This window comes from Mesitornis unicolor, unplaced genomic scaffold (genome assembly GCF_000695765.1).
Source record: "Mesitornis unicolor isolate BGI_N332 unplaced genomic scaffold, ASM69576v1 scaffold12675, whole genome shotgun sequence".
In the NCBI taxonomy this organism is placed as follows: Eukaryota; Metazoa; Chordata; class Aves; order Mesitornithiformes; family Mesitornithidae; genus Mesitornis; species Mesitornis unicolor.
In genome coordinates this window covers 1-14,732 of record NW_010187859.1, presented here as the reverse complement: position 1 = coordinate 14,732, position 14,732 = coordinate 1, and the positions used below count along the sequence as shown (strand labels likewise).

Genomic DNA, 14,732 nt, shown 5'->3' with positions numbered 1-14,732 from the left:
CTGTGTCTGGTTGAAAACTTCAGAGATTGCAAGCAAATAATCAAAATTTTTTTACCTCCACTGGAAAAGGGAGGAGAATTTTTAATAACATTTTGTGGAACGAATTCACATATTATAGGTATGTCTATCATTTTGACATTTCCAATGTAATTTAACAAGAAACACCTTCCAACATTTTCTTTCTAGTTTCCTCATTTTTTTATTTCTCAGTTACTTTCAATTGTTGTTATAGCTAGCATGTTGTTAAGACATAATATTACTGAACAGCATCAAAAGCTCATTTACCTCCACATCCAAGCTACCAGCTGCAGGAACTGGAATCCTAGGGCCCAGTTTTGGTGCTAAACTCCAGGAAAGAGCCTTCTCAAGCTCATCTATATTTATGTCCTGTTCTTTGGGGAGAGCTGTATGACAATCCTGAATCTTTTTTCTCCCACTGTCCACACAAGAGATCTCAGATCCACTAGTGCTGTTTCCTCTTGATAGATTCTTTTCTTCATTTAATCCGTCTTCATACATGTCTGTAAAGCCAAACCAAAATAAAACGTTGCTGAATGCAAACAGAAAGTAAACTTGAAGAAAAATGTTATTATAACTCGGGACAGGAGAACAAAGTAACTTCCTACATCAACTGGTTAGGAAATCACATCTGTGAACTGTGTCAGTCATTGTAAAATGTAATGCTGCTATTATAAGTGTGGAGAAATGTGTTTGCTTCATCGCTGCAGAGGACAATGACTATCTACCATAGAGAGAGAAATGCCAAAATTCCCTTAGTATTCAGCAATGCAGCCCATAATAGATTTTTTCACTGACTGTAGAACAGAAAACACATGATACCTACTAGAAGTTGACTGTTTTCACTGCTAGTCTATGGTTATTATAACTGCCACTGAGTAGCAAGAAAGTATTACTACATCCCTATGCCTAATAAATACCAGTGTCCTGTGTTAATCATTAGCTTTCCATAGCCAGCAAAGGCATTTGCCTTTATACCTTTGGGTTGAGAGATGATGAGCTCCACTTCATCAGGAGAATTCTGTATGATTTTAACTGCAGTATTAAATGAAACACCCTCGAGACTAATATTATTCACAGAGATGAGTCGTCCTCCTTAAGAAAAAATAAAGTCAAGACAAAGCATATCTAAATAAGGAAATAAATCCAGAGTAGCCAACTTTAAACCATGAAAGTATTTTAATTCTATTTAAAAACTAAGGACTATGACCTGGTTTGATATTTCCAGCTCTGTCTGCAGGTCCCCCAGGGATAATTGAAGCGATAAAGATACCAAGGTCTAATTTTCCTACATTTTCTCCTCCAATAATTACAAAACCTGCAAAAACAAGATAGCATGAGAATGCAGTATTAGAAAAGATGAACCTTAGGAACACAAAACGCTCTTACTCCAACGGCTTAAGTTTTATACATGGTCTGGAGAAGGGGGAGCTCTGATTTATATGGCATCAAAGCCTTGATTTGAGAGCGCTTGAAACTCACATTATAATTAAAGTGGGCTGGTGACTTTGGTGGCTATTAAAATGTAATTTCTCCATAAGAATACTTTCCTGGCTTGGGACTTTTAAAAATTCCAACTGCTTTCTTACAGGAGTCATAAACTATGTAGACCTTAGTATTTAACACCTGCAGGAGGAGAGTGGTATAAAAGCTCATTAGATAAATTTGAACATTGTTCTACATCATGTAGACTAGGACTCCTGAGGTGAGCCATGTAAACTTCTAATGGATATGTAAGAGATATCTAAGAAAATTTAACCCGTTATTGGGTAGTTCAATGTCCCTATCCTATCACAGAATGTTCTGCCAATTCCAGAATATATTCTTGTAACTGGTAGAATAGTTGGATTTGGGATCGGGATATTCCACATAGGCTTGCACCATTTAGTAATCTTATGTTTAATTATATTAACGGTCAGGTGTGAAACTTGATGGTCCTCTGAGCTCATCCACAAGAACAGGATACAGTGCAATAGTGTATTATAGAACAAAAACATTTTTCAAATAAGAATCCAAAAGTTGGAAAACATTCATGTGAAGCTTGTGTAGACATTTTGCACCCGACAGGCAATATCTGAAAGGTTTGCGGAACGTATCTCCCCCTGTGCAAGGTCTAAGATAAATAAAATCACTGCACATGTATTTCAGCCACAAAACAAGACCCTTGTTCCTTTCACTCTACTCCTAGCATTTGGTCCCCTTGACCCCTGTAGCCTTAGTTAATCCTCTGAAAAAATTGTGTTCTTGATTTATGTGCTTAGTCCTTCTCAGTTGGAATTCTAAGTCCTTCACAAAGATTGGTCGTCTTATTCTAAAAGAAGAATAAATGAGGTGAAGAAGGTTACAGTCTTGTTCAGCTTGAGTCAGCAAGTATCATTGTTAGCACCAGAATCTGACAGTCCCAGTAACAAACATAACATGCATGCTCTTTACTTACCAAATCCATTCTTAGTGTCACGTTTTAGGCTAACGCAAATAATTTCTCTTTCTAGACCACTTAGCAAAACTTCCTTTTGGATGGCTGGTGATCCAGGTGCTGCAGAAACAAAACAGCTAGAATAAATGCAGATTAATGCAGGGAGACAGTAGATTCATCTAGTATGCAAAACTGGGGCTTCAAAAATTAAAAATATATTTTGTCCTTTTTTTCAACATTACCATTACTCTGAATCAATAGAATTCAGAAAGGAAGCTCAAAGAAGCACTTGGAAATTTGCATTCTTTAGAAAAGTCTATGTATAATAGCTGTGTAAGCTCTTCCTATAATATTCCTTTCAGAGAGAGTATGCATTAATCTGCAATGTTTTTATTGAGATTAGGATATCTACAGAGTCAGGCATGTAATTCTTATTAAACGTGAGGGTGATTTGGACACAAAATCTCCTATGGGTTCCTTTGGCAACTCTAGCCTTCAGCCCTGTGTATTAACGCTACTTAGCATTATACAATTGCCACAGTGTGTTTAGAGTACGGTTCAGATTTTTATATGGACTAACCAAACAATCATAGCTTCGTATTCCATAGGTCTGCTCACTGTGTGCATAGCAATATTGTCCCATTGTCCTGAGTGTACTGAACTACATCCCTGAAGAGCATCAGGCACCACTGATAGAAAAATTTTATCATGAAGTCCCTTGCCACTGATCCTGATGGAAAGCAGGAGTGAAAGGGTAGAAAACAGATTGGGCTGCTAAACTCTGGGTTAATTCCCAGGACTAGAAGTGCAGAAGGTTATTCTTTAATCAGTAAGTAGAATACATTTTGGTCTCCTGCTATTGAAACAATAAATACAAAGGGTGCTGTCTCTCTCTAATAATTATACTCACCACTGATTGTGTTCTGAGTTGAATGGATAGAGAGGTAGTCATAACTCCGTTGCTTTCCATTCAAATTGATGTGCATTTCTGACTGGGATAGCCCTGATGTGGATCTGCATGGCAGGAAAAGAAGACTGTGTCATAATAACAAATTAGCAATGGTATTTAGCACTCTTCATTGTCATTAGTCTGTCAGACCCAAGTTGGGAATGCATATGTTTATAGCCTTTCAATGAGTATTCTCATTTCTGGGCCACATTTCATCATAGGGTAGAGGTAGTTTATCTGTGCCAGCTTTTGCTTCCAGATTACAGTGGCCATTAAACCACTCACATCACAACTGATTTCCTGCTGTGTTTTCTCTGAGCTGAGTGCAGGAATCAGGAAAACACAGCATAGCCTCAGCATGATTAATTTAGCCCTGCTGTCAGTTTAGACAAAATCACATCTGAACGTTTTCCTGGTAGTTCATGTTCTTCTTGGCTCTATTCTAACTCTTCGTATTCTGAAAGGCACTAGAATTCATCAAAGGCCTTGAGACTGTGTGCAGCTATAGTAACCACCTACAGTGTTGAATGTGCCAATGCAAATGAAAACAGAGAAGTTCTTACACTGCTCTTTATGATTTGCACCTTTACACAGGGAGAAATCAATTAGGTAAGACTTGCTTAAATACAGCTTCCTCTGTGCATTCAGTTCACATACTGCCATTTCCAGAGAAGATACACAGACATTAAAGATTTCACTTTTATGCTCCCTTATTTTTATTCTACTCCATAACCCCACAAGTGGTTCATTCCTGCGTCTGGTACAAATTTAAATGTCACTCTTTCAAGTTCTTATCTGTTAGACTGTTAGCTTCCTGCCTGTGTTTGCACTACTGCTGGCACCATGGAGCTCCAGGCCTGAGAGGGCCTTTTGGTATGACCACAGCAAAGCCTGAATAAAAAAAGGCTGCCTTACAGTTTACCATAGAGGTTTGCAATGACACAGTCTATGCCTGAGTATTCTTACACACATTTGCAGGAAAAAGCACACCTACCTGCCAAGATTGCTTTTGTCTCTAATCCTGTTGTTGGTTTCCACACTGAGGTTATCACAAGATTTGCTCATCATCCCAGCAGAAAGGTTTTCCAGGTTTGCTCCATAGAGCACATTCTCTGAACGAGACAGTCTCTGAATCAGGGCAAGGTGTTCACGCTGAGCTGCATATGCAGAATTTGATTTGTCTATTTCCATAAATTTACTATCCTCTGAATAAGAATGGAGAGAGAGGGTGGGGAAGGAAAGATAAATCCATTTATATTATCCCATCTTTTTAAGTGCAAAGGTGTTTTCTGTCTAACCTTTTGAACATGCCAGCAAAAAAAGACTGACATCACAGATGTATTTGTTCCGGTATCCTTGAAGATATCTAGGCTTTGGAGTGAGTGGGAAGGGTTTCCAATCCAATTCTTTTATAGAAAGTATATGCTGTATTTAGGTTTCATTTCTGTGAATTATACTGCAAAGTCACTTTCCACGTACAACCCTGCATAATTTAAACCTGAATATCTCTGTAAAGTAAATTTTGTAAACATTCAGTTTATGAGAAACATCTGTCTGTCTGCGACTGAATTAGCTAGGTTGCTATTTTCTCATCCTTCACAGGCCCAACAGTCCAATATATGTATATCTCAGAAGACAGGAGCTCTAAAAATACATGTTCTCTTAAGTTCAGAGAGAGGAAAAGGAGCTGGCTGTTTGCTCTGAAGGATTTGCACAAGTGAAGTTGAGTAGGGGACCATCTTGGTGGCTATGCTTGCTATCCAGTTTTCCACCTCTGTGTGAAATCTGCTGCTTGCCTAATGATATCTGGGCTCTGCTATAGATGAATGTATCCTCTCAAAAGATTCTATTTCCCTGAAACACGATTGTGCTGGAGGAGGCATTGTTAATTTATTTAGGTTCTCAACTGGGGGGCTGGAGAGAGGATTTGAAGAAGAGGGAGACAGCAGTCAATTGGAGACACATCAGAAAGTAAAGCAAGAGCCCTGCTTGGTACAGGCTAGCACAAATATTGGCTTTAATTCTGCTTGTATGTGACAGCTGACCTCCTGTGCATTTTCCTCAAAAAAATACTAGCCTGAATGCGACTTTGTAGAACACTTCTCTGCAGCATTATACTTAGGACTCCTCTTTCCTCAGTGGCTTTGACTGGGGGCATTTGTTAAGGAATCAGAAGGTTTAACTGTCTACATTATTAGCAGAGTCTGAGAGTTGCCATGGTGATTTCAAAGCAGGGATTTGCTAGCAAGTTTTGAAGAGACGGTGACTTATACATCTGAACAGTGCAGCAGAAGGAAGAGTTTCCCTCATGCAGAAAGAGCCGTATAATCTCTTACAGCCTCTCTGTGGTGGCAAAGGCAGCATTTTGAACTACTGTCAGTTGTTACCTTCACAAAGTCTTTTTTTCTGGGACAGCAAGCACACACCAAACCTCAGAACCTGCAGTCACAAGGGTTGTGTAAGTCTGGCTCATTTTAGGGATTTGAGGTGTTTGTAATCAGGACTTGGGTTATAATTTTCTTAGCTTTCAATCAATTTGTTCTCTTATATATGGAATGTGGTAATTTTTGTTATTTTTTATTAAGACACAATACCACAAGCAAATGTGACACAGGAAACTTTAAGATTCACTATTAGCACTCATTTGAATACTACGAATCACAATCCCGCTAAGTTACATTTGAAGCTACAGGAGCCTAAGCAACAAACATTGCCTAGAACCTAAATGTTATCCTAGCACCTTTTACCAAGGTAACAAATTTGTGCAAGTGGAATTTCGCTTTTCATTAAATTATTTTAGTAGGAAAGAAGCAATATGTCAATCAATTTGTTGCCAACACTTTTACATTTTTACTAGAGAAAAGAGTATCCCAGAGGATAAGTCATGACGCTTGATTGTCCTGCTGTGACTCACTGGGTCAAATACTCAGTGATTGTAAATGGTCATGATTTTGTTCAAGGCAATGGATGAGTCCTCAGTAGTTAAAACTCACGTTGCTCCACTGAACTCAAGAGTTATGACAGTTGCCAGCTTAGGCTGTTATTTCTCATGTGCCTCAGTTTCCCCATAATGATCCTCACTCATCTTTACAGAGCAGACTGAGAACCGTGGGTGACAAGTGCTATGCAACTGCCCTGGATTGAGCAGAACCTTGTCTTAGAAACTGTGGAAAATCCTAGGTCTAAGGACTTATTAGTCATATCTTCCACAGACACGGCAAAACATAAGATAAGATAAGATAAGATAAGATAAGATAAGATAAGATAGCAGCTACATAGTTGAGTGAGTATGACTGATGTGCCTTTGGCTTAGTGGTTTTGTCCTGGAACTTAATCATAGGGTTGAACCCCTGTCTTATGCAAAGAAAATGAGTTAACTAAATTCAGCTCCAGCATATCTGGGCACTAGTATCATTATTCTTTGTGTGGAATTTTTCTCATGTTACATTTGGAGTAAGTCTGATATGTTTTTTTCAGAATTCTCAGTAGGCTTCCTGAACAGAAGTGTATTCATGCTTTTTTTAAAAATCTGAGTTTAGCTACATAGTTATCATCAGAGAAGCCCTCTCCACCCCCTGCGTGTGCCCACTCACATGCACACACTAAATTAGACTTCCATACCTCTTGCTTCTAGTGAAGCGGGAGACTTTATTTTCTAGTCTGCAGATGAGAAACTAAAGCACAGTGAAACGGATGTGGCAGGTTCTGATTCTCAGCTTCACTGAATGCACCTTTGCTAAAACCTAACCTTGTCCTATGGCCTGAATAGCAAAAGCACATTTATACCTCACCTGATGAAGTTTGCCGAAGTTGCCTAGAATTCATCTGTGCATTGAATTTGTGCTGGGCAGAGCAGAGGTCCAGTAGATATTTACATGTCTTTGCTGTATCTGTAATGAAGGTGTGTTTCTTGCCACTGAAGCTACTTTCAATCATAAATTTTTTTCTCTAAAGGGAAAAAAAAAAGCACAGCTTATATCATATATCAGTCATCACAGTGAGGCACAGAAAGTTCATTTGTATAATCTTGTTGATTTGTTCAATTATATTTATGCCTGGCTGCTGCTGTTTGGGTGCAGTAAATGCCTATCATAAATTCAACAGTTGTTAGTGAGGTGTCTGTCATTGGGATCATAACTGCTCTGTGTCAGAAATCAAGAGCCTTTGGCATTGACTGCACTGAGAACAGGTTGATAGAACTGGCAAAATCTGGCCCTACAGATGTTAAATGATTAAACCAATTTAATGTGAAAATGAAAATATCTTCAAGGGACAGAAAGGCCATTTTGGAAGAGCATACAGGCTGGGAAATGTGTGATGTAGGTTGACACCTACAGCATATGATGGTAGATTGATACACTTCTGATGGCAGAATACCATTTAGAAGGGGTCACAGTCTTGTCACCAATACTGGTTTGTTAACAGATGTCAATATACTAAGAGACGAGGATGAGAATAATGAGATTTGGAAAGAGAGAGACATGACCCCATGACCCGATGTAGGTAGGAAAACAAGGGAAAAGAGAGAGAGAGAAGTAAAGAAGAGAGAGGAATGAATATGGAATATGCTGTGAAGAGGTTTGACATAGTTTCTGTAATAGTCAGCACCAGATTATTCAGTTTTATAGTATATTTTCAAAAAGGATTTGCCTGTGTAGAATGAATCTAATTCTGGCTCTGAGTGCAATAAATTTATCAAAGTGACAGGCAGAACGGGAGTAAAGTAGAGTGAAGAGATTTACTTGGTTCCAACTCACATGAGCTGAAATTCTCTCTGTTTCACGCCACTGGAATCTTAAACTGGCAATTCTTGTGTGATTTTTGACCTCATACACAATGATGCCTTTGGCACAGATTCCCAGGATGATGTCCCCTCCTGCTCCTTTCTTCTCTTGAGACACACGGTAGAACAACACTCCATATTCAGGAAGTTGCTGTGTCACCTTGTAGAGAAAAAGTGCATTTACCATGTGTTACTCAAAAAGAGGGAGGGGAAGAAAAGGTAGGCAGATGGAAGAGGAAATGGTTTTGAGTGTCTTTACTGAATATTCTTTCACTCTGTCAAGGGACCTCTGAAAACCCTTACCAAATTTTCACACCTTCTGCCTCACGGAATCATCACCTTACTTTGGTATGCCATAGAGCCATTCTAGACATTCAGTTTCCACGTGTAAAATTGAATTACATTTCCCACACACCTCATTTGAAGAGGTAGGATTGTGGAGCTTCCTGCACAATAATCTAAACAGTACCGTGGCACTGAGGTACTCAGCGTTACTGCTACTTGGCACTTGTGTGCATTTCTGAATAGAAATCCATGCAGGATTAGTTCTGCTTGACTACTGTTAAACTTTGTTTCTTTCCATTTTCTTTTTTTGTGTCTGTTTCTGTTTCCCTGAGCAAATCCAGAAGCCATGAGGTACAGAAAATATTATTATCATAGTAAAACTGCTAATACTTTGGTACCAGGGCTACTCTGACATTGTTATGGCTTATGTAGTTTTCTTTCTACAATAGTGATGACCAGCTGGAAATCTGAACTGGAGTGACACCACAGTTTCCAGTCTGCAACAAACTCACTCAGGCCCATACACCCATTCTGCCATGGCTATCGTCTTTTAACATCAGACATTATAAATTTACATTGCAAATAATCTTAACTCACAGGGTTTGCTAAATTGTGCCCCAGTGTCTCTCACCTAAGTATAGTGGTGATTTTCTGAGGGAATTTCACCGCCCCAGAGTGCCCTTCAGTGCCAGACTTTATAGTAACAGATCTTCAGTCTTGCTTGTTGTTGCAAGCACAGTGCTCATTGCTGTGTGAAAAGTTAAGTAGCATTATACTTCCAGGGACTGAGAAGCCAGCTTCTGTCCCTGCCATCTAACTGTGCAGAGGTTCTGGGTGTTCTTCCTTGTCTTTCTACCTCTTGCGCTTGGCCACAAAACGTTAAAATGTGACTCAGAGCCTCGACAGAACTGTGGAATATGAGGAGGGGTTTGTGTCCTCTTTTGTGATCTGCTGATCACTATGGGTTTATTCTAAAATGTATTTTTTTCTGGGAAACTAACGTAGAATCCCCACATGACTTTTCAACCATGAATAGAGATTTTCAGTGACCAAAATAAAACACTTTAAGAAGATCTGTTTTTCAGAAAATATCCAAAGCACAAATGTTCAGGTCCTGAAAACTGGGGCATCTCTAATCACAAGCTGAATCTGTGTTTTAATTTTTAATCCCTTTCATATTTGGAATTTGCAAGTTCTTGCCATGGGGGCTATCTTTCTTACTTTGTATGATGTGTTGGCTCCTTCTACAGACTTACTCATTGAAACAGATACTAACAAAGCTGCTTTTCTTCATTGGATTTGCCACGCACGATGGGACTGTCATTAAGGCTAAGCTTCAATCTATTTCCTCAGTTCCATGGACAGAGTTAGATGAGGAACTAGCATAATTAAACAGCAACTGAAGTAAGATGATGCTATAAATAAAAGCATGTGGCACTGCAGCAAAATGGCTACTGGTATTTATCCATTATCTAATCCCTGGTATTTTTCATTTGATGGAAAGCAGAGGAGTTTGGGGGAGAAGGAAGAATTGGAAGGAGGGAGGAATAAATCCCACATAGTCATAACACTCTAGAGCCCTAGAGAAATAGTCGTATGAGAAAATACTACGGGTAACTCCTTCCTCACTTCCCGTGTTTGCAAATATTTAAAAAGAAATAATCACTACATGTTCAGTAGCTGCTGCAGTTTCAGAAGTCAAGAAAGTGCTTATAGCCATGTTTTATAATAATGTCTAATACATTCAGTAGGTGTATTTACAGTCATCTGGAACCCAGACATGCTGAAAATTTGGATCAACCCTTAGGATGTTGAAAACACCCTGAAATGTGCGTTAATCCTTTATAAACTATTGATGAAAGGAAATCTACCATGTAAATGTGATGTAAGTTATTCTTAAGTTATATCCATGTGTGATACTGAGTGACAGTATCTATAGCAGACTGAAATGCTGAGGTTTTTCTTGACTGTTCAAATTTGTCCACCATATCTAAAATCCATTGTATCAGGCAAGAACAAAATAACAGACTGGTAAATAGAGTGGGGCTTTCTATCTCAAAATAAATAAATAAAGTTTGGGGTATGGCAAGTTACCTTTAAAAATTCTAGTTCAGCTTCATCCTCAAATAAGGAACGATTCATACGATGTAATTTAGCAAGCTCTCGCTGCACATACGCCAGGGTCATTTTCTCTATTCGGCTTGCTGGAATGTAGTCTTCAACACGAAAATAGCTCTTTCCGTGCATCTTTGGGAGATGAAAAAAAAATGAAAAAGCGAAACAGAGAGGAGCCTTTTGTTCTTTCTTGACTTCTCTTACATGGTGCATTTCCGTTTTCAGGGTGACCGTATGCTGAAGTCACCTTGCTGCCGTTTCCTAAAAGAAGATGGGGAACAGCATCCTGACAGCCAAATGTGCCTCTTGCACCTTAGCCAAGCGCTCAAAGCACACACTGCTGCTCTGTGCAGAGGGGAGGAAAGAGCTGGGCCTGCAGGCATGACTGCAGGCTTGCACTCAGAGCTGACAGCTACAGCTGCATCAGTACAGCCTACAGTGGGGGGGACAGTGCCAGGAAGGATCTGACCGGTTGGGTCAGACAACTCAGAGTTCAATTACTAGAGCTACACTGATTTATATAACTGAAGATACGGCAGACAACATAAATGGGTATTTACTGTATACTTCAAACCTGGAATAACTAGTTCAGATACACCACCAGCCACCCTCCTGTCTTTGCAGCTTATGGATCTGAGCCTAGACACAAAATAGCTGTGAATTCTGGAGTGTGTATTATTTTTTCCTCTTCCATGTTTTCTAATCTCTTTAAGAACTTCTGAACATCCAAGCTGTGCCTATGTTGGAAATTTTCTACAGATATTATGGAGTTTCTTGGCTGTGTTACCAGTTATGAAGGACCAAGAGTCTTTCATCATTCTGCCATATTCGCTGCCAAATTCATCTGGCTCATTACTGCTCCTTAATCAGGCAAATTCTGTAATTTTTTTAAATTAAATCTGAAACGTGATTACTGAACAACTTAGCTGAAATCACATGCTATTCACATTTCTTTAAACTCTATGTGACAAACAAAAACTGCAAAAGAGCTCTGAGAAATATTGTATTATTTATCCACACCTCAGAAGCGTAATTGCCAAGCTCTGCCTGTAAAGCCAAAGCGCCGAGTTTCAGGGCAGTCTCATCATTGCAATATAATCGCTCCTCCAAAATATCTTTACGAAGCTGCAGGTAAAACTGATGTCTTGTCAAGCCGTGTCTGGAACACAAAAGGGTTTAGGAACACAGGAGAAGCCTTGAACAGTCACCCTAAATCCTGCTGGTTTATCCTACAGTCGGCAGAACCGTGCACTTACTGGATAACATTAAAGTGGTTGACAAAGAATTTTATTTTTTTTTAAATTAATGATGGAGGTTTTCTTCTTGGGTTGGTCATTCCAGCCATCTGGGGACACTTTGTAGAGTTTGGTCTCCTCATCCAAAAAGAAGAATTCTTTACCTGAAATGAGAATTTTGGGTTCTGTGATAAGTCTGGAGATACTTCAGTAGCTCAAAGTTCTTGCTGTCTTCATTCAGTGTATCACTAGCACTAAAAAACTAAAATGTATCATGGATGTCTGTTGAGATTTACTTCTCTGTGTCATGGCTTAACTTATTGCTTCTTTGATGGAGAACTTATGACGACACTTAGTGTGTAAGTTAGGATTACAGTTGTTAGATGCTGGATAGGTATGGTATCTATGGCATCACTCAAGAATTGATGAGGCTTGCATTCCACTCACCATTCAGGTTCTGCACTCTGTTGTAATCCTCATGCCCTACACACAAGGTATGCTCCTTCCTAGTGCCTCAGCTCTGCTTGCCATCAGAAATGGGCTAGGGAAATGTGGATTTTGTAGATGAAATAACCGAGCCTGTACTCCAACTTACATTTAGGAAAAAATGCCCCTCAGTTCAAGAAGGACAGGGAACTGCTGGAGAGAGTCCAGTGTAGGGCTACAAAGATGATCAGGGGAGTGGAGCATCTCCCTTATGCGGAAAGGCTGAGGGAGCTGGGTCTCTTTAGTTTGCAGAAGAGGAGACTGAGGGGAGACCTCATTCATGTTTATAAATATTTAAAGGGTGAGTGTCACGAGGATGGAGCCAGGCTCTTCTCGGTGACAAACAATGATAAGACAAGGGGTAATGGACACAAGCTGGAACACAGGAGGTTCCACTAAAATTTGAGAAGAAACTTCTTCTCAGTGAGGGTGACAGAGCATGGCCCAGGCTGCCCAGAGAGGTTGTGGAGTCTCCTTCACTGGAGACATTCAAAACCCGCCTGGACGCCTTCCTGTGTAACCTCATCTGGGTGTTCCTGCTCCGGCAGGGGGATTGGACTGGATGAGCTTTTGAGGTCCCTTCCAATCCCTAACGGTCTGTGATTCTGTGAAAAAGACAGTCAGTCTTCCTCAGTACAGGGTTTCCTGGAATTTCTGCTGGAGCTACATCACTCAGTATTATTTCAGTGTAAGGCTGGGACACAGCCTTTTCTGCATGGGAATATTAGCCAGTATCAGTATGGTTGTGCTGATGCATGGTCCTAGGGTAGACATGCTTTACATTGGTGCAGTACAGTTTAAACCAATGTACCTTACATTTGCTTAAGCTTTGGATCTGCTTTCATCTGAGGATCTTAAAGGATCTTACTGGAATTCATTAATAAAGTGACTGTGGGAGAGAACTGTTGCTGTAGGTAACTGTGTCACCTTACCTTTTAGGTAAGCCAAGCCAAAGTAGAAATGTTCCACCAAGTTTGCATATGCCACCACGGTATTGAAAACATCTCTTGCCTTGGACTTGATGTCACATTGCACCTCAAGGCACTGCCCATTGAGTAGAATCACATTGAGATCCCTCTGGGACAAATAGGATTTCCCTTTTTTAGTCTAAGAACATGTAACAAAGAGTGAAGAATGAGTGCCAAGTACAAGCAATGCGACTTCCACAGCATTTTACTACTGAGGCCCCCCAGTCTCCTTTGTCTATATAACCTGATGCAATTGGTCACAACGCTATGCTATTCCCTGCCTCCCTTCTCATAAGTTAATATCCCAAACATTTCTAATTTTTTTAAAAGCCCATGGAATTCCAACAATGCAGCTGAGCATACTCAGACTCGACGATCATTGAGGTTACTCTAGATTGAAGAGTAATTCCAAATTTTCTTTGGCCTCATTTTTACTGCTGTATGCTGTCAGCCTTTTACCTTAATTTAATGAAAGGAAGAGGATGTGCCTGCAAACTGGAGGAGTTCAATACATTGGCACTAGGTGTCACATTGCATATTTGCTGTGAAATCTTCATCTCAGAAGTCTTGTGCTAAAGTGAGCATTCTAAAGTGAGCTGAGAAGGATGAATTAAGCTATTTTCACACCAACAGAAATAACCATGTAGCACTGAGAATTAAATGACCTACTTTCAAGTCTAAATACCTCTGCAGGAACCCTAACTTGGTTTGGGAAAAGGACATGGCAACAGTACTGGGTAGGAACTCAGATGCAACTTACAAAAAGCCCCAACTAAAAGGTCACTAGATCAGTTCAAAACTTCTCAATGCTCATACTTACCACAATTGATCCAGGCAGCTGTAAGGTCACTGGTGGTTCACTAGACAAAATAATAAATTCTGGACCTGAAAACTGTAAGGAGGCGATTTAGAGATTTAATAAATGTATCCTTAGTGCAATGATGATCTCAAAGACCAGTGCCAATAAAATACTTTTCTGTTGATCTGTATGCTGTAGCTAAATGACTACAGTGTCAAATAAGGTGCAAATGCTGATTGAGGACTTCTCTCTGTTTGGGGTTTCTCCTGTGTGGGGTCTCTGGGGTCTAACTGGGGGAAGCTCATGCTGAAGCGTTTTCTTCTGTAAAGACACTTAACCAAGATCCATTTCCTTTGCAAGGTACCATTTTTCATGACACTTAGGGAAGCTTATTTTCTTCTGAGACTTTCTCCCATTTGATTCCCAAATTACTATGAGGGCAGTCACAGACATGTACACACATACATAAACACTGCTCTGATTTAATAAGCCTAGCTTCCATAGGGAGCCAGACTAAAGTGCAGAGCTGCTTTCTTCCCTGTAATGAAGGTTGACCGATATTTCTTATTAGCAGACATTGTATTATTTTAACTTCAACAAACTTTAACAGCACAAGATGCTTTTTTTTTTTCTTGCTAAGCATCTGCCTAAAGGAATGTTGCATGTGGCTTTTTTTTT

At 39.7% G+C, this 14,732-nt stretch overlaps 1 protein-coding gene across 1 annotated transcript in view; it reads right to left on the bottom strand.

Annotated features, from left to right (window-relative positions):
• The window catches only part of FRMPD2 (FERM and PDZ domain containing 2), a gene marked incomplete at its 5' end in the record, with an annotated part of 39,990 nt that extends 25,843 nt beyond the window's left edge, over nt 1–14,147 (bottom strand). The window contains 14 exon segments of the mRNA XM_010185610.1: nt 286–521; nt 997–1,113; nt 1,229–1,336; nt 2,456–2,554; nt 3,345–3,448; nt 4,378–4,588; nt 7,175–7,331; nt 8,141–8,326; nt 10,546–10,698; nt 11,587–11,725; nt 11,823–11,861; nt 11,863–11,965; nt 13,220–13,394; nt 14,076–14,147. Of these exon segments, the coding sequence (XP_010183912.1) occupies nt 286–521; nt 997–1,113; nt 1,229–1,336; nt 2,456–2,554; nt 3,345–3,448; nt 4,378–4,588; nt 7,175–7,331; nt 8,141–8,326; nt 10,546–10,698; nt 11,587–11,725; nt 11,823–11,861; nt 11,863–11,965; nt 13,220–13,394; nt 14,076–14,147 (1,899 nt within the window).
• Nucleotides 14,148–14,732: the final 585 nt, after the last annotated feature.